Here is a 23,529-nt window from a genome sequence, read left to right as displayed (position 1 = left end):
CTTACCTCGTCAGTGTGCGAGCCAACGAGAAAAAGGTCGAAGGGTATGGCAGCCACCAGGTCGATGATGAACCAACCCTTCAGGTAATGGACGGCTATCTTAGCAGGATGGGACACCACTTCATCGTTGCTATTCACGAAAGTCGTGCGAAAATTTATGATGATGTCCACTATGAAAGTGACGTCGACTGAAAAAGCAAAAGTATAGTGAGAACGCGGTGAACGTGTTAGGCTTCGTAACGCGCGATAACTCCCGAGCATTATAGCGCGCGGTGAGACCATTTTCTCAAAGGAAAATATCGACACGGAGCTAAGCATAACGCGTGCTAATTCCCATATACCGTATCGAATGGTGGGTCTCTCTCTTCTCTAGGGAAAATGGAGACGTAGGCATACTGCGCGGTAAAGTTCGAGTATTAGAGCGAGCGAGGGAGGAAGCTTTCGTCTCCTACATTGCCATTTTCTAACCCAGAATGCTCGTCGATGTAGGATAAAATAAAAGAGAACGTAAGAAATTTTTCCCGAATCCGAGCGGTAATCGATTATACTTCCATCTCACCTATGAAGTCTATGATGACGATGGGATCGTCACTGTACTTTTTATTCTTCCTGCTGTTGTAATCTGGATCCGATAGTTCGAAAGCGGCTATGTACGGGGTGAATATGGCCGTGTACATGACGAGCAGTAGTATCACCCAATCCCAGACCGCCTTGAACGGTGAATAATGTAATATGGTCCACCTGCCGATCCTAGGTGACTGTAATTTGTACTCTGGGAGGATATCGTTTCCAAGGGACAGCACCTGTAGGCACAAGATACATCCTCGCTTAGGGAGTGAACACGTTCAACGATTTCTCTTCTTCTTAGATTCCTATTTATCCGGACGTTCGATGCGTTATCGTTTCTTTATTCTGTTAAAGGAATAGTCTGAAGTGTGTACGATAAAGATCCAATTGCGAATTCTCGGAAAGAAAATAAATAGAAAGCCTATGTTAGAGCCTATGTCTAACCTGTCTGGCACAGTAGCGTTTCGAGTTGCTAATCGGACTCTCTGCCATTTAATCCTGTCTTTGTTCTACTAGGAAAGCACGAGTACCGATCGGGCATAAGTAAGAACACCAGTGACACACGTGCACATTATACTTCTCCACCGACACACACCTCGTACACGTGCATTTCAGCAATAACTTCCGGCCGGTGGAACAGTACACTCCCCGGTATATACATAGGCATATCCATACATAAACAAACGTAGATATACAGTCTCATCGAGGAGTCTGATCCACGAGCATCGTGTTCGTAGACGGAAGTTTGTTCGGCGAAAAAGGAAACCGTGCACGTATCACTGCGAGCGTCGACGGCTCGAGCGCGACATTACGCGAAAAGCGGCGGCCAAACGACTGTCGATTCCGGTTGAAAGCCTCGAGGAACCGGGGATATCGATCCGCTGGACGGAACGTTGGCCCAAATACCGGGGTATCGGTTGTTTACAACCCGCCGAGGAAGAACCGGAAGAGTCCTGGTCGAGTGCTAGCCTCACACTGATGCAATGCGGACCGCGAAGGGTGGCGGCGGTGTTCAACTGGCGAAGGGGAGGAATGGAAGCGAGGGAGAAGAACCGTGTATACGTGTGTACGCGTCTGTACACGTGTTCGTGTGAACGTGGAGGTTAGGGCAACCCCCGTCGTCACACCCTACGCCGACCACGCTTCCAACCTTAGGCAGGGTTAGCCTTATTACCTTAATAGTCGTGCTGGCTGTTACTTGCTTTCTCGACCTCGCCTACAGGGCCAATTATTAGCCCCCTGTTCCGTGCATCTTTCCGATCGAAACTTCGCGTTCGATTAACCTTTCTTCGGTTGATACTGTCTCCTTTAGAGTCCGTCTTTCGAACAACAAATCGTTCCGTGCATTCGAATAATTGCTACGAGGCCCGCTAGCCTTTTCTCGCGTAACGACCTCGATGGCGCTAGTTTCCATTTGTTTTTCCGTGCTGATCCCGTTTCAACAGAGTTTGTTTGGAATATATTGATGCACGATTCGCAGCGACGCTTTGTTTACTCGGACGAGAGATCGTGTCCGATCTGTTGCACCCACAGCCACGTGAACGAACTGCCAACTTTTACGACGATCCAGGTAACTCGTTAAATAACACGGAACGCGTTTGGATCGAACTTTTACGACAAACAGAGTCCGAGTCTTATTTTAATCCACGATTCGACTCGCAAGGAGAATGCGTGACCTCTGATACACGGATTCGATTAAAACTTTAATCGACGTAATTAACAAGAATTTATTTTCGCTTAGAAGCGCTTCGAGTTTCGGTAATTGTCTACTTTCTTTATTAACGCGTTCACTTTCGCGTATACCATGTACGTAGTTCGACATACTTTATCTACTGTCGCAGTAGAAATAGACACGCGTGGTCAGACATATCGAAGGCTGCCTGTTACAAAGCTGCAATTCTCCAATATTTCATGAAAAACTCATCGTTGCATGAAAATAGAAGCTCGTTGGAAAAAAAGTCGTTCGGGAATTATAAATGCGATCGTTTCCAAGAAGCCCGACGACTCGAGACACCGTTACGGTCGACAGTTTGACGCCGACTAGGCAGTTTGTAGTTTATCTGGATTTATAGAGAAAGACCTAAATGTCACAATATCCCGCAGACAGAACACGTTTCATCGACTTTCTCGATTTCGCCCACCCTCGCAGCAACGACTCGAATACGAGTGCGATAGGGTAAGAGAAACTCGACGTTCGTCACGGACGACCGAGGAAAATGTAAATCCTGATAGAGATTATCTTTTATTCATGCACCTACGCCGTCAGGTAAGTCCGTAATAGTGTTTGTGCGTGTGAGGTCGCGACCTGGCAGCCTCGTTTCAACGACCCTTCGGCGTTCAAGCGTTTAACAATGTTCGTTATTTCTAACAAGCTAGGAATTAATGCGTTGCCAGGTTCCAGCCGAGAAAACAATCGACAGCTACGAATTTCCAAGAAACGTCTTTCCTCGAGATGTCCACATCGATTTTATCCGAAATCGAATGTCGTCGCGTGCTGCGATATCAAGGATTTCGTATTAAGAAGCAACGTGTTCTCGGCTTTGTGTTGCAACTATTTGACAAATGATAGATACATTCGTTACCCTAAAAGCAAGCATTTGGCTGATTTCTCGGCGGAGAAGAAGTTTCTTGAAAGGGGAGATTTCGCGAGTACCCGTTAAGATTTCTTGGGAGATTGTGCACGAACCAATTGGGTCACAGACTAAATGTGCCTGGGAGTAGCTAATCGTCAGGAACAATTTAGAAGATTGTTACAGTCCGTTCAAGTCGATTCTGACTTTAAATCGATTAATCCTACTTCCCTACTATATTTAGGTGTAGTCTGGTTGTCCTACTTCTACCGCACGAAGGGTCGGATATCTAGATTGACATGAATTTACACAAACTGAGAAACCTAAGAGTTTGTTGAATCGATTGGAATCGGTTAATGGTAAGTAAAGTAGCTCGACACCGAAGATAATGTAACGATATTTGTAACAAAATGCATCTCGACGTTCTCTTACCCCGGTTGACCGAGTTAAAATGTCTATGCATCTTGTATGATAGACTGTAATATGTAAAATAAAAAAAGGTTGCTCCAATATGGACCGTTTTCAATCTAAACAAGGTTATCTGGCACAGGAATCGCTAATTAGAATGAGGATGCACCAACCGCTGTCTCGGCTGTGCAGGAACCCTCTAATCAATTAGAGTTTCAACGGAACGAGGTGATTTTCCTAATAAAACTTCGACGGTATCTGAAAAACCTGGCTCCGGGATGAATTTCAACCTCAAAACTGAGAGATGAGACGAACTCGTTGCAATCTAAGCTAATCCTACTTGGCACACGAATTTAATTACTAATTAGAGCGCAGCTGGGATCTCGGCGAGAAATTCCTAATCAATTAGAGTTGCATAGGCTGACTAACAGGTTGGCTAGCGTAATCGAATGCCAACATCGAGACGAAGTGCAGCATGTTACCAGGATGCTAGTTAAATCACTCCGTGACCCGGAATTATCGAATAGATTGCTGCTCCGATACAAGGTGTACTATAATGTGTAGCCAGAAACTCACCGGTAGCTTCCTTAATAATTAGGGCTTCAGCGTGTCTTACACGTTATAATACATCGAACGGAACTGTCGGAGAGCGGTTCTTGGAATCGGCAATATAGGGTGAGCTCGTTCGCCTTATGACACGACGACGTGGAGAGCGCTGTTAGTGGGCGTCAAGGATTCCGCGAATGAGAATCTACTCGACCGGTAGTATAAGCTGTGACAGACTAATGTAAATCCAGTCTACGACAATAATCCTTTTATTTTTTAATCGATAAAGAAGACATAGTTTCAAACTATATCTTGTAGTCTATAATAAATCATACTCTTCCACGGTTTAATAGCGCGAACACGTTAAATTAAAAGTATGAAAATTTTCTTGATCAGCAAGTCGAAGGATTGAATCGGTTCGCCGACATACAATGCATAGTTTTAATCACAAAAATCTACGAGAAACCTGTACAATCATCCCTAAAAATGAGTACAAACCACGAGTATTCACGTTTCCCTTGGTAAAGATAAAAAAGCATGACACAAAACAGCGTGCAACCGGAAATGAGTTTCTTTAGAAAGAAATTCAAGATTCATCAGACTCTCATCGACATGTAGCTAGCGTTAGACTAGAATCAGGTCGTGTCAACTGTGCAACACGTATTCAGATGTATAATCCAGCTCCAACAGAAAGGAAACTGCTGTCAAAGTGTGAAAGTTGAATTCTCGGGGTATTCGTTGTAAATAACAGGTCGATTTAATGAAAGCTTCGCGTAAGCCTAGATACGTCTAGGGATATACGTGGTATTTTTGGTTCAGGCACTTATGTACATACATATGTGTAGCTATGTGTCAGTCTCAAAATTCGTTTCCCTATTAATGGGTCAACGAGAGTGAACGCCCCAAAAAATGAAAGAAAAGAACCTCGAAGTAATTAAGTTACAACTAATAACAAGAACTTAATTAGCTTATACAACATTAGATATAGATACAAGGGTAGAAATTGAATACAAACATCGATTACCGTCGACAGGGTTGAGCCGAACATTTGTTTCTTGCCTTTCATGACGTACGAGCGCATCATGGTTGCCGAGACTTTCATAAAAAATTCCACAGTCATTCTCAAAACGCGAACGAGAGAGCGTCTCACCGTGGCGCCGCCAGTTCAAGCACTCGGTGTATTTCAAAGTTGAAAGTGAAAATAAACAACGTTCAGCAAACCACCTGTTTCGTTCTTGCACTTTTCAACAACACCTCTAACCTTCCGCTTCTTCTTTCTATTCTTCCTGTTCAACGTTTTATCGCGATCACGAAGATACAAGGATCACTCGGAATTAGCGACTGACTCGATTACACTGTTCCTAGGATTACTCGTTTTTCGCCAAGATCGATACTTCCGCTGTTCAAATTATCCAGGGATTTCATAGATTATCCCGCGCCATGATGCAATCGGTCTTTCCTCGCACGCGAACGCCTCAAGGATAGAAGATGCTCCAAAAGAAAAAAATTCCTCCTAGATAGCAGCACTGTTGCTTATCTTTTGAAAACAGTTGCATCAAAGTGTCTGCTCCGATTGAGACCAGCACTGTCGGTGTTTAATCCTTCCTTTTCAGTATTTTTTCGGGAACAATCGTTTCGAAGACAAAAGCCTCGCAGTTCTCCAGAAAAGTTAACAGGACCGTTTCTTATTACTTGCAAATACTTCTATCGAGGTGTGCCTCTTTTTGTCTAACACTTCCGATGTACAATCTCTTTCCAATGTTTTTATCTCAAACGATCGCCAGAAACGCAGAAAACAGTCCGAGTTAGCAACATCGTTACTCACCCATTGAAAATAACTCGATCAAGAGCTTTCTCGAGATAATTCTTTGCAAACAACACATCCGATGTCTGGGTAATATCCGTAGGTGTGTAATTCTTTTTCTTCGGTTGACCTTCGACGCCGATACTTTTTTGCTCGCGACGAGATCGGTTCATCGATACTACAAGATCTTCCGGCTTATCTCCATGGTACTTTCAATGTCGAATCCAATTAGACCGAAACCCTATCGCGATGTGTAGAGCCGGCAATCTTCTTGTCAGTTTGTGGTTGACAGTCCGCGTCATTCATCGTTAAAAAGGCTCGCGGAAAAGTGGTGGATCCGTAAAGGAACGCGGTATGCTGAATCGTTTGCGGAGGAATCTCTCCAATTCGATAATCGTGGAACAAACGATAGGTCGTCGATGAAATTCCGTGTACGAGTGGCTTGTTGGTAATCTTTTTATGGCGGTGAGTGAATTTGTTCTTGTGCGACGACAGAATATCTCGAATCTTTATCGACAGTAACAAAGCGTGATTTTCTCCGAAATATTTATTAAAATCGAACACGTAAAAATTTTCGATGAAAGTGAGCACAGTGCTTGTGGGAATGTTTCCACTTCCTTACGGCAGAAATTAAGTTGCTTAAAAGCAGAACGCGTAGGAGGAAGATGACGTTCAAACGTCGAATCGAGATCACCAAACTTTTTGCAGCAAAGCAACAACAGAAGTTACAAGAATAAATATTTGCAAACGTTCGTCCGTCGTTCCGAAGGATTCCAGTAAGATGGACCGCACGAATTCGGTGAAACTTTGATTCTTTGTTACCGATCGTTCGATTCGAGCACGAACACGTCGAAAAAAACTGGATTTTCTTGGCGTTACGAAGAAATTGTTGCGATTCACGGAGCGGAGGAGACCGAGGTGAATTCCAGTTGGCGATGATCTAATTTCGGCAGAGGTTCGGTCTGCTCGGATAATCTCGCGGCCGTACGCTCGCGTACGCGCGTCAAAACTAAAGAGAAGAGAAGAAGGCCCGTTTCAACGAGCCGAACGCTACGGAGATGCTTTCAGAAAACATCTGACTCGATCGCTAAGCCGAAACTAGATGTCACGCTGAATAGGGGTGGGGTGTTTTGTAAGCCGTGCACGATTTTATTGTCCGACGATGCGACGTCAGCAACGTCACCGGCGACACCTCGTTATCCAACTTCATAAAAATTTTATGTCGTTCGAAACCAAAGAGGTTCCCTAATATCCTCGTACCATTGTAAATTGATTTTTAGAGTCACACATGCTCACGCCACTTTATCATACTTCTCTTATTCGAAAATATTGCAAAATATTTTGTAGCTTTTAAAAATTCGCACGAAGAAAGTAAGACGAAGATGCGAAATAAACTTTTTAATGGGAGACTTTTTTTAGTTCCACGATCTTTCATTACCTCCGTTTCCCACAATTTCAAGCACCTACCGAGAGAGCAGTCAACGCGTAAAAATAAATGTTCCTCGTTTCGAAAAGAGTACGTCGTGAAAAATGTAAAATGTGGAAGAAATTTGTGTACGCTAGCTTTAATAACTTCTGGATGCAATAATTTTTTTCTTTTGCAATGATTCCTTTGAGATACGCGTGTATTTGATTCTCAAGGCTCATCGACGCATCGAAATAAGCCGCGACCTGGCCTAAAAAATCTTTCATGTCGCGCGTGCGTCACATCGTCAATCGCACGACTAAGCTTTCAAGCGAGAAGGTCGATGCAATTAGTTTAAACAAATTGTCACCACTTCTCCGGTCGTCGTGACACGCGACTGCGCTCATAAATTATACAAATTGAAATATACTGTTACCGCGTTACTCGTTTAACGATCCAAATTTTACAGCCAACATTCTTCCGACCTATCGTAAGTTCTGTAAAGTACACGTGCAATATAGGACGTATCTCGTTGAAATTCCAAGGGAAACACCGTAAAACCTAATTACCAGCGAGTAACCGGCGGAAACGACTCCGCGTATGTATTTTCAGGCATCCAACCCGTAAATATGACCCGGCTATGTGTATAAGTAATTTTCAGATGAAAGACAGAAACCTCGGACATGTACACAAATAAGATTCTGCTAGTAGTTTTCCAGAAACGCGACTGATACGCCATCACCACCCTCCGCGATCGTTAACCTAAAAACACGCCATAAGATTCGTGGAATTCGCTATGCCAACTCATCGGCTAGTTCGTTTATCAATTTTTTAAAGGTTTCTTGAACAGGCGAGCCTAGTTTCGAGCAGTTACAAGTCGAACGAGTTAACCGATTAACTGAGATACGTACATAAATGAAACATTAATTAAGTTCCGAAAGTTGCTTTTCCGCTTCGGAATGTTTTACTTATTCCGTATACTTTGATCCTCGATGAAATTTCATCTTATCAAAGTTTTCATAAGTCAACTGCAACAAAGTTCGAAGGTATAATAATTATTATAAAAGCGTCGAGTGCTATATACGCCGTTCGAATAATTATTTTTACGCTTACTTGACCGCGTTCGAGATAGTTTTCGATATTCGTTCGTTCATAATGAAAATTCGGAGTAGCGCTAGCTTTTCGTGAAATAAGAACGAGGCATTCAATCGAATTACAGAAGTTTCAGGCTGACCAGAGTAATAAAAAGGGAACGATCGACTGGAGAAACGTTGCGCCTGGCACTCGAGGAAACGGCCTCGTTATTTCTAGGTAAGCAGGTAAGCGTGAGACCGAATTAATTAAAAAACGGAACACCCTTCAGGCGACCGCTGAAGGAGCGCCCCTTAATTGTATCCCTGACTGCGGATCGAATTTTGCAGCATTCATTTTCAACCGTTGGAAAACAGACCAAGTCAACGTCTCCGTTTGTTCGCGACTGCGATAAACTGCTGAATAAGTTTTCTCACCTATTTAGATCCGCGTGAATTTTATGCTTATCGTTATCGATGCGATTACCGGTATTAGTCGTGTTCTAAAATCGAATTATCGAGGACATCGTTATTCTCGAATATTTGAACCGCCAAATGTTCGTGTAGACAGTGAAATATGTAAGTAAATAGATGAAAATCGATAGTTTGATTGTTCAGTGCCACAAATGTTTCGCAACGATCCAATAGAGGAGGCTTTCAGCATATTAATTCGCGCGTATTAAGGTGGGCGAGTATCGTCGTGTCGGAAGAAAAGAGCGTATCGGATTAATTAATATCATTCGACTATGCCTTTAGAAGGCGCGTCTCTGTCTTTGACGTTCAATTAAATTACCGTTCTGAGACGATTATTGTCATCCGAAAGGGATCTCCGGTTCTGTACCGACAATTTCTCATGTAATTATCGGAAAGAATTGAATGGGTATTGAATACGCGTCTATTCAACGCTTTACGTTCTTTGTGCCAGTTAGAATACGATCGATCTCGACACGAATAATAGAATCGTTTCGCGACGACAAATATTGCCTCGTGTTTAGGGTGCTTTAGAGCCCTTTCGTGTTTTATTGTAAAAATCCTGCTTACAAACGGTTGAAAATACATCCTTCAGCTTCCAGGGAACTTTGTCGAATTTATCGAGCGACTAAAAATGGAAATCCAAACTACTTTATATTAGTAATGGTCGCGTTGAAAAATATCCACGACAAACGTATCTCGAGAAAGATTCACCGTCCAGTTTTCGAAGAGCGTAGAAATCTGATTCGATAAAGTCCGTCTCATCAAGCACGATGGTCGTACCAAAAATAAAAAGAATTTTCCCGCACGCTCGTTGGAAAATGTCTCACGTTTTCACGAAGGATAGTACCGAAGCAGAATGCATGCACGAGTTCTGAAAATAGCGCGAATAAGACCACCGTCGAGTTCACGATAGAAACGCGTATTTATCCTCTTCGCCATAACCGACATAACGCGTCGAATGAAGTCGTCGATGGTGTTGCCTGAGAAAACAACGGAAACTATCAACTACCGAAACTCGCCAACCGTTTCGTCGAAAGCCGATCGATCATGTTCGATCGACGGTTCGATCAAGATTCGGTTATTTCCTCTCGTCGGATAATAGGGGAGAAAAGACACGGCTCGAAAATCGACTATTACGTGTTACGATGTAGAAATCGAGGTGATCGATAGGGGTGAAAGCGAAGCCTTTTCGAAGATCGTAGCGAGTCGACGGGGGGTGGGACTCGCAAGCAACCGTGAGCGGATTACATCGTTATCGAAGCGAGGAAAGAGAGGCTTTGTCGAATCGAAAACTTCCCACCGATGAATCATCGATCATGTTCCTCGCTACAACAGCGAACGCTTAATTAATTCGATAAACAGTTCAGTCGCTGATTATCCGAGAAAGGAAGTGGTGTTCGAGTGTTACTCGATGATCGTGGCCAATCTAATTAACCCATTCGCTCGGATGTTCGTCGTGTAAGGGTCGGAAAGCGAACTCGAAAATTTCACGCACAACAGGCTCGTAAAATTGTTAAGTGCTCGGCGCACGAGGAGATTCGCTCGTCGGAATTATATCGGTAAATCGAAGACGATACTCTTGTCTAAAGGTCGTTTCCGGTTTCGGGCGTAATTTTTCGAATCGATCGTAGATCGAGGACCGAGAGCGTAGTCAACCTTCCGAAAGCATCTCAAGACCGGGTGTGTCCTATCGTGCGAGCTACTTATAAGACGGCAAAGACAAGCGAGCCTTAATTAATGCGGTAAACATCTTAATCAACTACTAAGAATACCTCTGCCGTGAGAGCACCCTTCAGTGGCTTGGTTTGCGGCCCTCCGTTCTCCAGCAAGAGACTCTTGGTACTACCACCCTTGACCCTGACGCTGCTCCATCTCTGTCGCGGCACATCGGTCACCCTTTCGCTTCTTTCCCCCTCCTTCAGCGATCCCCCTTTGACACGCAGAGCACCGAGTACAGTGGGTGTCACAGGGACCTCCAGTTGCCCCAAGAGATGCTCCGACATCGCTCGAGGGGACTTTATGCAGGTCATCGTCGTCGGGGCGAGCGTGTTTGCCGATGAGACCGACTTCACCAGTAAATCCTTGCCTTCCTTCGTCCACGAAGTGATCTTTCTACCCAACGATAACGTAGTGGGCGCCGAAGAGGCTTTCGTGGACGACGGATCGACCGATAAATTGTCCTTGGCCGGGAAATCGTCGTGGACGATGTCCTCGATCGGTGACTTGACCGTGGACGAGCTGGACAACGTGTTCTCCCGGAGTCCCAGTAAACGGTCGCCAGCGACCAGATGTTCCTTGGTCGACGACGAAGCGGCTACTATCCTCCTTCTCGCTCCGAATTTGGTCAATCGGTTCCTGCAGACCGTCAACGGGGTCCTCACTCCCTCGATCAGAGCGTCCCTCTCCTCGGAAGACAACTCGCTCTCCTCTTGAAAGTCCGACGAGGTACTGTCGCTGATTCTGCTTCCGAAACGAGGTCCGGAGGCTCGAGCCTCCTTCCTGGCGAGTTCCGACGATACGTTCTCGACCGGTAGACGAGAGACGGCCTGTAAATCGCGCTCGTACGAGGAAGAACTGGTCGAGGTTGTGCCAGCCTCCGTGAACACCCTCGCCGTGCCGTTGGTGGACGCAGACTTGGCCAAGAAACCCCACTTTCGTCGGGATTTCTGCTGTGCCCGACCCTTCTCGGTCTCCAACAGCGCCCAAGACGATTCCTGATGTTTCGCGGATCCCGGAGAGCACTCGGACGAGTTCCTCGCGTCGTTCGATTCCTCCTTGATAGATCGAGCACCCTCGTCCGAGACACTAGACTCCGCTACACTCGAGTCTTGCTGTTTGGCTGACACGGACTTTGGCGGTATCTGCTTCCTCCTTATCACCACCGGAGGCGGCAGACGATTGGTCGGTCGGCTAACCGCCTCCAATTGACCTTTCACCGATCTCAGTGCTATCTGCTCTTCCCTCGAGGACAATCCCGGAGGCTGGGACTTGGACAGTTTTTCCTTGAACAGCTGAATTTTGGCGGAGTGTACGGTGACCTTATTTCACACTTGGAACTCCTCCTTCGCGATCGTTTGATCGTTCTTTCGCTTCCTCTTCGCTACGTTGCTCGTTGATACAAAAAGTGTTTCTAGGCTAATACTTCGAACGTTTTTGAAAGACAGTTGGGTGTACGCACGGTCCTCCTTTGTCGCGAATCGGGCTGACCAGGCGAATCTGCTACCTGTATCCCCTCTTCTAAATCGATATATACGCTACGTTTATGCGGGATATCGTCGAACGGAGATCCACGAACACGTCGAACACGCGTGGATCCGTTGATTTGTGCTTGTTACTTAGTGCGTTTTTCGAATAGCGAAAGGTGTGCGCGTTCGCGCGGTGATTGCTCGTTTTTCGCGCTTCCTAATATTACGATTCCTCGATCGTTGATCGTCCGCGTGTCGTTCGAGTCGCGTAAAAATTCTGTTCGATTCCTGGTAACGTCGCGTTGGCCTCGTTGATCATTGGACAGGTCGACCAGCTGTTCGATCTTTGTTTCTTTCTTTCGTTCGTTAGTTCTTTCGAAAACGTCGATATACGTATAAAATGTAAAAGGGTCGTTGACTTAAACTTAACTCTTAATTCGCCCCTCCGTTTATCCTCGTTCCTCGATCGTGGGGATTTCTCGATATACGCTGTTGGCAATAATTAATTAATTAGTAATTAGTAAATACATAATGGATGGAACACGACGACAGTCTCAGATGGGAAAAATGTGACTTTCTCAAGTGTCAGTCTCTATCACGATTATTATTTGTTGCTTTTTTCTTTTTTGTTATACTTCCTTCTCTCTCTACGGCTAGCCTTCTCCGTTGCAGCATTCAACCCTCCTGCTCTCTTCGTTCGTCTCTTTCTCTTCCCCTTTCTCGGTCTTTCTCCCCACTCTGCTCTCCCGGTTCAGCTCGCTCTCGTCTTTCAGGGAAATATTGCGCAGTGCGCAAGGACGATATCGTAAAAAGGAAAAAAACTCGGAAAAACAATGAGGCTTTGTGCCCTCGTCTTTTCTCTTCCTTCCTCTCTTCCCTCTCTCTCTTCTCCTCTATTCTTTTCTTCTTTTTCTTCTCGCGAAAGCTGTCTCGCACAACGCGGAAAAAACGTGACACACAAATGTCGCTGGTCGATCGTCGATTCCTTTCGCGACGCGCGAAAACGTTGAAAAACGATCGGAAGCTTCACAGCGTCCACGAGCGTGATGTTCTTTGACGCGACACGCGAAACACGGATCCACTGCGAGTTAAGCCTTCGATGGATTTGGCACAGGCTAATACTGAGGAATCGTTCGCGAACGAACAAGATTCCATTTCGTTACGGGGCTCGATATGCCAGGTAGCGCGAGCGTTCCAATTTCCTCCGAGAAACACGCTGTGTGGTCTCGGAAAAGAAAAGACCGAAACTCGAAACGTGGCCCGTTCCACCGCGACGAAGGCTAACGAATTCCACGTAGGAACCGACAAATCGATCTTTCCTTATCCCCTGATACCGTTCGATCACTGATCTCTGTTCGTCATCCGCGTTCACCAGCTAAACGGATCACAACACGTTCTCGCCAGCACCGATCTCGTACATCACCGCCACGCATTTGTCCCGTTCGACGCGCATCGTTATCCCTCGAGCTCGTGTCGCTCTCATCTTCCGTTCGAACGAGGATCTCGGCCTGGACGATCCTTCACTACTCCGGAGAGAGCGTTCGGTCCTGGTGCCGACTGCCAGACTGGACGGACGACGCGGGAACGATACCGAGCGAGTCCATATCTCGCGTGTCCAGCGATAAACAACGAGCAACGGACTCTTCTTCCTTCTCTCCTCGTCGACGATGCACCGTTATCGACGAATGAAACGCGCGCGCCTGTCGTCGAGACTCAACGAACGTCCGGACAATCTCGGCCAGGCTGTCTCATCCTGAGTAACGAGTTTCCCGAACAGGGTTAGGGGAGATTGGACGCGTTACGACGGCCGCGTCCATGGCTCCGGGTCGTCTGGGTTCCTCCGGCGACCGACATTTCTGCCCTCTCGACTCTCCTGCACGCTTTCTCGCGAAATCCGAACACGTTCAACTGGCACGCACGCACGCACGCACGCACACACGCACGCTAGCACGCTAGCATCACTGTGCGAGCCTCCTGTCGTGTCCCTGGTCTTCGGTGTCCTGCTGCAGCGTGCGTGTCCGATGGTGCGCCGCTCTCCTCTCTCGGGGAAACAGAGAGAGAGGCGATCCGTGTGTGTCGTCAGCCTCGTCGTTTTCTGATGCGCGCCGTGCCGACACCGACGCCGACCCACCGACGACGACCCACCTGTGCTTACGCTTATTGATTCGCGGCAGTGCCGCGAGCGTATCCGCCACGCTCTGCGCCTGTGCGACCGACCGGAGATTCTGCGCGACCAAAGCGCTGCCATTCGGCTGCACATTGTGCAGTCGCGCGCTACGCAATCCGAGCTTCCTTCGACTTCTTCTCTTTTATTTTTTTTCATCCGAGCTTCCCGTCTTCGCGTCGTCTCTCGACCTCTCGACGCTCCCTAACTTTCGTCCACCTTTCGAATTCAATTTTTCGCCGCTTCGGAAATGTTCCGCGCGGCACCGCCTTTATCGCGAGTCGCGAACACGGATATCGCGGATAATACAAACAAAAGAAGCAATCCATTTCAGACTCTACTCGTGTTACCGCCTCTGTTGTCATTGTCTTCGGGTTTATCTCCGTGGTAGATTGGGGCACGTTCCAGGTATCTCGTGGACAGGTTTACGTTTTGGCACGGTTTTGCAGCCGTCGCGGGGGGAAGGACGCGATAAAACAGACAATATATTTCTTTTCCGTTTTTCCTTTTTCCATCTTCTTCGCGTCAACTTCTGCGTCTCGAAGTCTCTTCCCTCCCGACGCTCCTGTCCTAAATTCGTTTTTCGAGTCGATTCGAAAATGATCTACGATCGCGTTTTTGGCACCGTATCTCGCAGACAAGCGGTAGACCAATCGAGCGTTGTTTTTTCTTATTTATGGTCGAGACAATCGAACATCGAAACGGATTTTGGCGCACGTTTGCGGATACTGCAGCATCGTTATCCACGATTTTTGATCTCGGTATTGTCGTGTAGCCTCTTCGGGAAGCGAATGGTAGTTCGATTGGCTCGAAAAGTGCCCGATATATCGATCATTACGACCAAGCTTCGGAGCCATAAAATGCGGAGAAAAGTTGATGCGGAAAAAAAGTTGGAATCGCTGTCCCAATTTTTCGTACATCGCTGATGCGATAGAAAATTTCAATAAAGACCTAGAAGCAGAGAGAATATTCCTTAACGCGTCAACTGATATCGGGGTCATCGGTTGGCCGGCGCTGCGAATCTAATATCTCCGAGTATCTCGATCTTCGAATACTCGAATCCGTCAATGTACCGCCGAAACTGTCTTTCTTGACGCGCTCGTCCACGCTCGAGAGCGGCGTGGCCACTCGATTCCGGATTCCGCAGTCTTCTGTTCCGCAATATTTCCTTTCTTCCTTCTTTCCGTTCGGTCGTCTTTCTCGCCGCTTAAAGGGATGACTTTTTCCTTCAACGGAGTTTCAGAGGATGGCCTACATTTCTTTATTTTGGAAGAAAGTCGCGGAGATCACGACGATACGGTCTCGAAAAACTTTGTATCGTTGCAGCTTTAGATTCCTGCAGCTTTTATTGGACGAGGACTTTTGTTTTGCTTGAGAAACGCTCGAGAGAGAAGAGGAGGTTTGTGTTGATTCAAGACGTAGCTTTTGGCTGTTTGCCTTTCAAATTTTCAGCGATGCTTTTCTCTTCGCAGTTTCTTTCTTTCTTTCTATCGTCCCTTTGTCGTTATATTCCCTGAGAAGCATTTCAAGTTTTAAATAATCCACTCTGCTTTCGTCTATTTCTTCTTCAATAATTCTTAACAGATACAGAAAGAAACTCGGGAAGATCGAACGTTTCGCGATCAATCTCCGTAATCGTGACCATTTCCCTTCTTTCTCGCGTTTCTTCCACACTGCCTTTTGATAAATGATCCAGACACGATACACCGGCTTTATACCGCACTTCGCGCCCGTTGTTGCGGAAAACTTCCACGCGAAACGTGTTAGCCGCTTGTTTCGAATCGCCTCTTTTCAAACTCTCGATTTTTCCTTGCTTTACCGGCGACGTTGTCGAGAAAATTAATGAAATAAGAAGAAACTTCGAGCGAAGTCAATTGCCCCAATTTCGTCGAAGCGTTTCAATTTTCAGTTTTAATATCGTGTACACCTTTGTAACTTCGAAATTAAGTTATTTCGTCAGGCATTTTTTTTTACGCGCAAGCATCCATATTAATGGAAACTTCGAACAATAAATAATCTATCTGCCGTCGTAGTTCGCAGTTCCCTTCGGTGTCCAACTTTTTGACAAACGATTCGGGTCCTGGACGCAACGTCGAATTCATGTGCCAACTCACGCCTCCACTTCCGCTTCTTTATCGAACCAACTCGCTCCCTAACCGATACTTGCTCTAAAACTATCTATTCAAAGCCGCGAACTAGAAGAAAATTTGGTAAATTCTATCGCGCGACACATTGCATATTCCGTGAAATCTTGTCGAGTCTAAAGTAATTATAGTTCAATGTTCTTTTATCGCTGTCGAGTATTCTTGAGGAGAAAAGTGTAACGACCAGCTCCTCAACAAGGTCGAGCATTCGAACGGAAGAAAACAACTTGAGCTTTTTCCACCGATTCAGAATGGAACGACGGGCTATTCCGTTCTATCTCCATTGCAAATTATCTGCTACCAATTAAATGAAGTCACCGCGATGCTGCTCGCCCTGTCAATGCTATGTACGGCGTCGTTGAAACGCATAAATCATACTATCTAGGTCGACCAGTCGTGCTTGACCTTGTAAGGGCGCTGGTAGTCCGGCAACATCGATAAACACTAACCCAATTCGTCTTTCTCGGGAAAAAAACAGAGAAAACTCACTTTTTTCTCTGTGACGAATTTCAAATGTTTTACACCTTTGTGAAAAAATAATGAAAGAGGACAACTATTTATAGATGACCTAGTATCGCAGTCACTACACATCTTGAATAGCGTACAATTGTTGCTGCTAGCTTGTCAACTAAATTCACGGTTCTTACACATCTTTCCTACAGAATAATTCGTGAAAATTCAAGAAACGGCACTTTTCGATCTAATATCTATTTATCGCGTACATTCCGAATAGTTCGATCAAATTTTTGATACTCGTCCGCGAGAACGTTAACCGCGTAGTAAATTTTCTGCCATCCAGTCGTGACAGATTCGAGTGCTTGCACGACTCGCTGAATCGACGAAAGATCTCGAGTCGGTGTCAGCACGTAACACATCGAATGCACTCGTCGAGTGCAAGAAGTCCCAACTTCAGGAGAAGAAGAAGAAGAAACTCTCTTGGACTCCTTTCGCGGTGAGTTTGGTGCGGAATTAACGAGGCGTTTTCGAGACCTGCCAGCATTTCACGCGAAACTGATTGCACAGAGAATGTCAGGAAACTTTTATAGGGCAAATTTCTGCCGCAGAAAATATTGCTGAAAATATGTTGCACCGCGCCAAATGGCCGATGACATACAAGTAGCGAAATGTAGGGCGTACAGCGTATCCATAAGTTAAGAGTTAAACGGAAATTAGGCGAAAACCGGATTCCCCGCCACGTAAAGATGGTTCGACGAGATTAATCGATCGAACGGACAAAGACATCGTTAGATTAGGAAGAGAGAGTGTTTTTTCGGTCGAATGGCTCACCTGTTCAGCACGCGGTCTAATCTTCTCCTCCTGCTCCTTGGCGAGGTCCTCGACGAGATCGTGGAGGAGCCTGATGTCCTGGGGGCTGGGGGAGTCGACCCTACCAGCCCCCACGCTCATCGCACTGTGGGGCGCCAGCTCACAAGAATCAGCAGCTTCTTCGCCTTCGGCACCCCTGTCGCTCTCCTCTTCCCAGCAATCTTTATCGGACCACTCCTGATCACTGTCGGTCACCCTTTCGTCGTCATCGCTCATTTAGGGCATTCAGGCGGCTTTCTTATTAACCGGACCACCGACCGGCTTCTCTTTTCCTTTTCCGCTTCGATGATGCTCGAAATCCAACTTCGATAGATTAAACTTCGTTGCTCTTTAACGGATTCGGTTCAGTTACTTATGTCTTCGCGAAGACATTATTCGAAGGAACTTTATTTCGGCATCCACAGATCGTGACTTTGTCGAAACGAGAAGCGTTAACTTTTTCTTAATTGTTGCGTGCGAGTATTTCGATTCTCTCTTGTTCTTTCGTGAACTTCGATAATTGTATACTAGAACGATTACTAAATTATTATATCACCGTTCGATTCTTTACGAATACTGCGTAATAATTGACTGTTTTTCTTCTGACGAGTCCTCATAGGGATAATCTTCCGGCACAGAATATCCGCACGAATCTGGAGATCCAATAGGAACGTGTGCGAGGTATCTGATCCTCGATTATTGTCGAGTTGAGCAGTTGATCGTGTCGCGAAGCTTATTGCTTTATCGTCGAAAGAGAACACTGTCGATTATCGATTAATCAACCGACACTGAACAGTTTACGGATTCAACGGCGAGTCCATTTCTGGTAAACATGATGACCGATTAAATCGAAGCCGGTTTAAACGTAGAAGCTGGCTGGAACGCGCGTGCGACGCGACGCGTTGAATTTCCCGCGACGAATGTTAACGACGCCGGCCGTCGGAGTTCCGTTGCGTAAGCGACACGCGGTTCGCGACTCGAAAAACCTCGATTCTGCGCGATTCGGACCTGCCTTTTAACCCTTTCTTGCTCGAACCACTCGCGAACGTGCGTTTCTCACTCGGATTCTTTGTTGTATCGATGTTTAGTTGTAGTTCGAGAAGAAAGAAATGCATTAGAGTAATTGATCCTCCACTTATTTTCAGCAGGGTTCTTACTTTTCGATACTACAGACTAAAGCCATTGTTTTCAATTCGCGATGCTGTACTTGTAATGGTAGTGGCCATTCATTCGAATATTTTAATAAACTCTAATGTGTCAACGGAGCTGTTACGTGTTCAACTTTTATTCGTTCGTCGTTGCTTTATCGAGTAAGCACCTAACTGGAATGCACAACGAGTTAGGTTAACTTGTTGTTTTTGCGCCGCGGTTCGTACCGCGTTAGTCATGACTGTTTTAACAGGACGAATTCCGGTAATGTTATGATTGAAAATGTAACTGGCGAAGGATTAAACTACGAAATAATGTAGGGGCTTGGAATCGCGGGAGTTCACATGTGCGAAGCAGCTGCCGGCTGGCACGTAAGTTGAGGGTTACTCGTGGAATACGAGCAAGGACGTCAGTCATTGATCACTTCGTGGCTACGACCTTCGTCGATTGCGTTTGTAAGCAACGGTTGTTTTCTGAAACTCGACCGATCACCATTGCTCGCGAGCATTGCGAGCACTATGAGCAACCGAAAATGGAGAAATCATTTTTAAAAAAATAATTGATGAAACGATATCGAGCGGGAACGGAAAGACGGCTAGTGACTCGACTCGATAATTAATGCGACGGTCATCGACGATATCCGTTCGATTCGAAATGTCAATCCGTGCCAGACAGTTGCTTATGTATAAATGATCAATCGGCAAGAAGGAATAGAGGAATAAATTTTTTAAACAAACTCAACTTCGATCGGCACGTTCCCATGAGAGAAGTCCATAATGCAGCTTGATATCGATTTTTCGGAAATTCGTGCCGACCTTATACAATTTCGTGCCACTCACTATAATTCACCCTGTCCGTTTGCTCGTGCATCCCTTCCAATGGAAATCTACAACTCGACACGCACTTAAATTCCACGAATAAAGTACCTTGACCTCTGAACAATTAAATTAATCGTCCTGTGCAACAGGGTTCGTAAAGCAAATGAATACCGAGAAAAACACCAGACAGTTTATAGAGGACAGATAACGAACTATTCTTCCCGACGAAGACATACGCGTTAAACAACGAGATACTCGATTCACGATCAATCATCGGAAATAGAAAGATCGGAGAACGAAGAGGAAAACGGATTAATTTCGTTCGTAGGGAAAAGCTTTTCCCGACGGCGATGTATCATCGACAGATTCCGCGTTCAACCGACTACCAGCACGGACCGTGTGTCACTATCGAGTAGCTACTATGAAATTCGACATCCTGCCAACCGATCCAGGTACAATTCCTTTACGTAAGACCCTGCTCGTGCTACCGTTGTCGACGAATGCGGACAGACGACACAAAAGAAGTCTAGAAACATTTTGATTTCCCTCACCCACTCGCGTTGCATCTGGCTACGACTATCGAGGGGTCTTCTGGGTCAGGAAATATTTTGGCAGGTGGCCCGCGCGATTCGAATGGAGGCCATTGATTTTGTCGACTAAAGGAAAGTGGACCTACCACGGGAGACGCATTTGGCACGGTGTATCGTGTAACCCACCCTCGGCAAGGTGTATTGCGCTTGCTTTCTTGTCGAAATGATCAAGAAACGCGACGATTACTTCTAATTTCTTCGTTAGGAGTAAACGAAAGAAAATCTCGTTCGTGTCCTAGATTTCTGCCTTCCGGCCACTCAGGGCGCGGCCATTTAAAATCTTGTTCGCCAGGGATGGTAAATCGTAAAAGGAATGGAATCACCCTCCTTGGAATCGGATTTGCATTGGAATTACGCGAAAAGAAATAAACGGAACGATTTTTTGGTATCGAAATTTCTCGACGCCAGAGGATACGTCTGACATTATTCGCTGCTATACTACTGGGATTAGACTAGCAGAAATTACGGAATATATAGTGAATCTAATTTGCGTGAAATCGCTACAATTAGGTTTGCGGAGATTTCGAAAGAGGCTCTCAATTTTTAAGTATCGATATTTCTGAAAATCAGGAGGGTAAGTATAGGGCTGACTGCATTCGATGTTGTACTACTTACATTTGTCGAATTTCAAAGAATCAAAAAGGAAGAACGTAGCGACCAATAATAATATTTGTTTAATAAAATTCCTCGTAAATCGCTTTGTCATTTTACCATCCAACGATCCAAAGGTTCTCTATAGCTATGTACACCGTTATTGATCCCTATTATCAACCATAGAAGCCTAATTCGACGCATTCCTTTGTCCGCTTCGAAATACCTCCGCAAACAAGGGTGGACCAAGTCGGCAAACGTTTTTACGGGTGAACAAAAGATTTGTCAACACCCTTTACGACTCAGAGTCGTTACGCGCGACGCGAAAGCTCCAAGCACGTGGAGATGCGAGCGACAACACGCATTTAACCTACCCTTGAGAGAGCGAAGGAAATAACGACATCCTGATTCGAGTATTAACGTATCTCGTCGATAATAAAATACGTTTTGGGCGGCAACGAACGGTAAAACGATTTAAATTCAACTTGATTCTTGGAAAAGTAATTTTCGATAGCAACACTAAACGCGTCTTCGCATTATTTTTTCATAATGAGTTTTATTCGGAAAAATCGTCACCACGATATACCGACAATTATGGAAATCAAGCATCTAGAGGACTTTCGAGGAACACGTGCGCAATTAAAGAGGGGCGATTTCCTGAAACACCCTGATCAAGATAACCTCGGATGGATGAGTTTCCACCTGGGTACACGTAGGATGCACATTCACATATCACGTTCACCACGTTGGTTCACTATTTTCCAGCGTGGTGGTGGGTTTCCCTTCATCGTTACGACCTCTCATCCCTCGTTTCTTTTCCGCTCGTGAACGAATCGATCGAGGATCGTCCCCTCGTCGGTCGCGACCTATCCCAACCAGGCTTCCAATCGACGTTTGTTCAACTCCGACAATAATCGGCAAACTGTAACGACACTAACAACGATCCGAACGTTCTTTCCGAACGATCTTTCGATCGATTATAGTCGAAAATAGCCACAAGAGAACGATACGATTTTACATTGCACTTGACTCAATCATTTTTCTGTGTTTCTCGATACGAAATTGAAATTTATCGTTCCTTCGAGAGAAATATCGCGAACGATCACCTGAGTATTATCGTGAGCTAGCCCTGTTCGAGATACAACGAACGCGCGTTCCAACCTTTTTCAGTTTCTTATTCACCGTTTACATGTGCTCGCTGTTCCTTTGGGGACGATGTGGACGGAGTGGCGACGGTGTAACCTGCCGGGCAGGACGGGGGATACTGCGACACTGATAGTAGCGCCTTCTGTCGGCAAGCCTTTGCCACCCACCCCTTCCTGTCTCACCCCTCTAACGCTCGCTCCCTTCTCTGCTAAACCAAAGTCTGTTTCTCCGTTCCTTCGTTTCGCTTCTTGTCGCTTTCTACGTCTGTCTTTTACCTTTGTAGCTTGATTAACGCTTTCCCATCTCCCTTTAGGGTAACAGAGTTACTTGACTCACCGTATCGTTCGTTGTCCCTATCGCTAGATCTTGTTTCCCTCCGTCTATCGCGTTTTCTTACCATTTCGTCTTTTACGCATTATATTTCTAACACCAATTGTTCTACGCTGCCTCGGTTCGATGCAATACAACGACAGTCTATTTCCTCTTTTTCGTTTATTGACACTGTGCTTCGTAACCGTATGGGGTTAATACTTTTTCATTTTGAATCTAGAGTGACGGGATTTCTCCTTTTTACCCATTGTTCGTACCGCGACTCTCCGCTTCTTTCTCCTTTGTGTTTCATTTCAATACCGTGTCGCAATTTTATCTTGTTCTATATGCACTCGCTGATTGCTTTTCCTTTTATTTCTCTTTGGATAACCACAACTCGTTTTACTGTTTCTCTTTATACCGATTGATGTGTCTATCTGTCACCCGGGTACAAGAGTTTACTCGTTTTCTTCTTCGCTTCGGGTAACGAGATTACCTGACCCTCCTCGACATCTTGTGCTCGTATCTGCTTTTGTCCGTTCCTCTTTTTTATAGGGATGTAGTAGACATCCGGAGTTACTTAGACGATTCGTTCGAAGAATATTTGTTTCTAATCTCTTCTACTCTGCAGACATTTACATTGATGTTCTTCCTCTTCCGTCCGACGTCTTTTTCTAAAATACTTTAGACCGAAAGCTGTTTTTTTACAGTTTGAGGGAAAGCGTTTCATGGTTCAGGGATAGTAAACGTACAAAGGGATGCTTGCCTCGTAGCAAACCGATCGCTTGGTTACACGCCTCGATAGGCCTTTATTAAAGCATAAATATTCCTCTCTTGAAATAAGTCTGTAAAATAATTAAATCGGGTAGCATAATTCTAAGAAAAACGTTGGAACGATCTCGCGAAAGAAAAGCGCAGTAATCGTAAAAATAAGGAGTGAATTACGAGCAAAGGAAAGAGCCTTACATATTATGAATTCCATAAACGTCGTGGAAACGCTTATTCTGCCAATTCGATGAAAGACAATCTGCCAAGCAATTGTAACTGTTCGACAGAACAGTTTCTGATGAAAAATCGACAAATACCTTACAAATAGCACCGATTCGATTCAACAAGTTTCCTCTAATTTCCTGTTGGGACAAGAATCGCTTTTCCTTCTTTCGCGAAAGTTCACCGAACGTCTTCCTCCTTTTTACCGCTTCCGCCTTTGTAAGATGAAATCGCTATTAGTTTTTTCAAGTAGAGAAACATTAAAGAGAAGTTTCCGTCGAAATTCGAGCGTAGC

At 45.4% G+C, this 23,529-nt stretch overlaps 1 protein-coding gene across 18 annotated transcripts in view; it reads right to left on the bottom strand.

Moving 5' to 3' along the window:
* The window catches only part of sei (potassium voltage-gated channel seizure), an 87,970-nt gene that overhangs the window by 18,415 nt on the left and 46,026 nt on the right, over window positions 1-23,529 (bottom strand). For all 18 annotated transcript variants that reach the window (XM_076534571.1, XM_076534569.1, XM_076534575.1 and 15 more), the window contains 2 exons: window positions 559-802; window positions 6-187 (listed from right to left, as the gene is read on the bottom strand). In XM_076534571.1, the coding sequence (XP_076390686.1) occupies window positions 6-187; window positions 559-802 (426 nt within the window). The remainder of the gene's footprint in view (window positions 1-5; window positions 188-558; window positions 803-23,529) is intronic.

Source organism: Megachile rotundata, chromosome 8 (genome assembly GCF_050947335.1).
Source record: "Megachile rotundata isolate GNS110a chromosome 8, iyMegRotu1, whole genome shotgun sequence".
NCBI lineage: Eukaryota > Metazoa > Arthropoda > Insecta > Hymenoptera > Megachilidae > Megachile > Megachile rotundata.
Note: the sequence above shows the minus strand (reverse complement) of the source record. Positions and strands in the feature narration are given on the sequence as shown.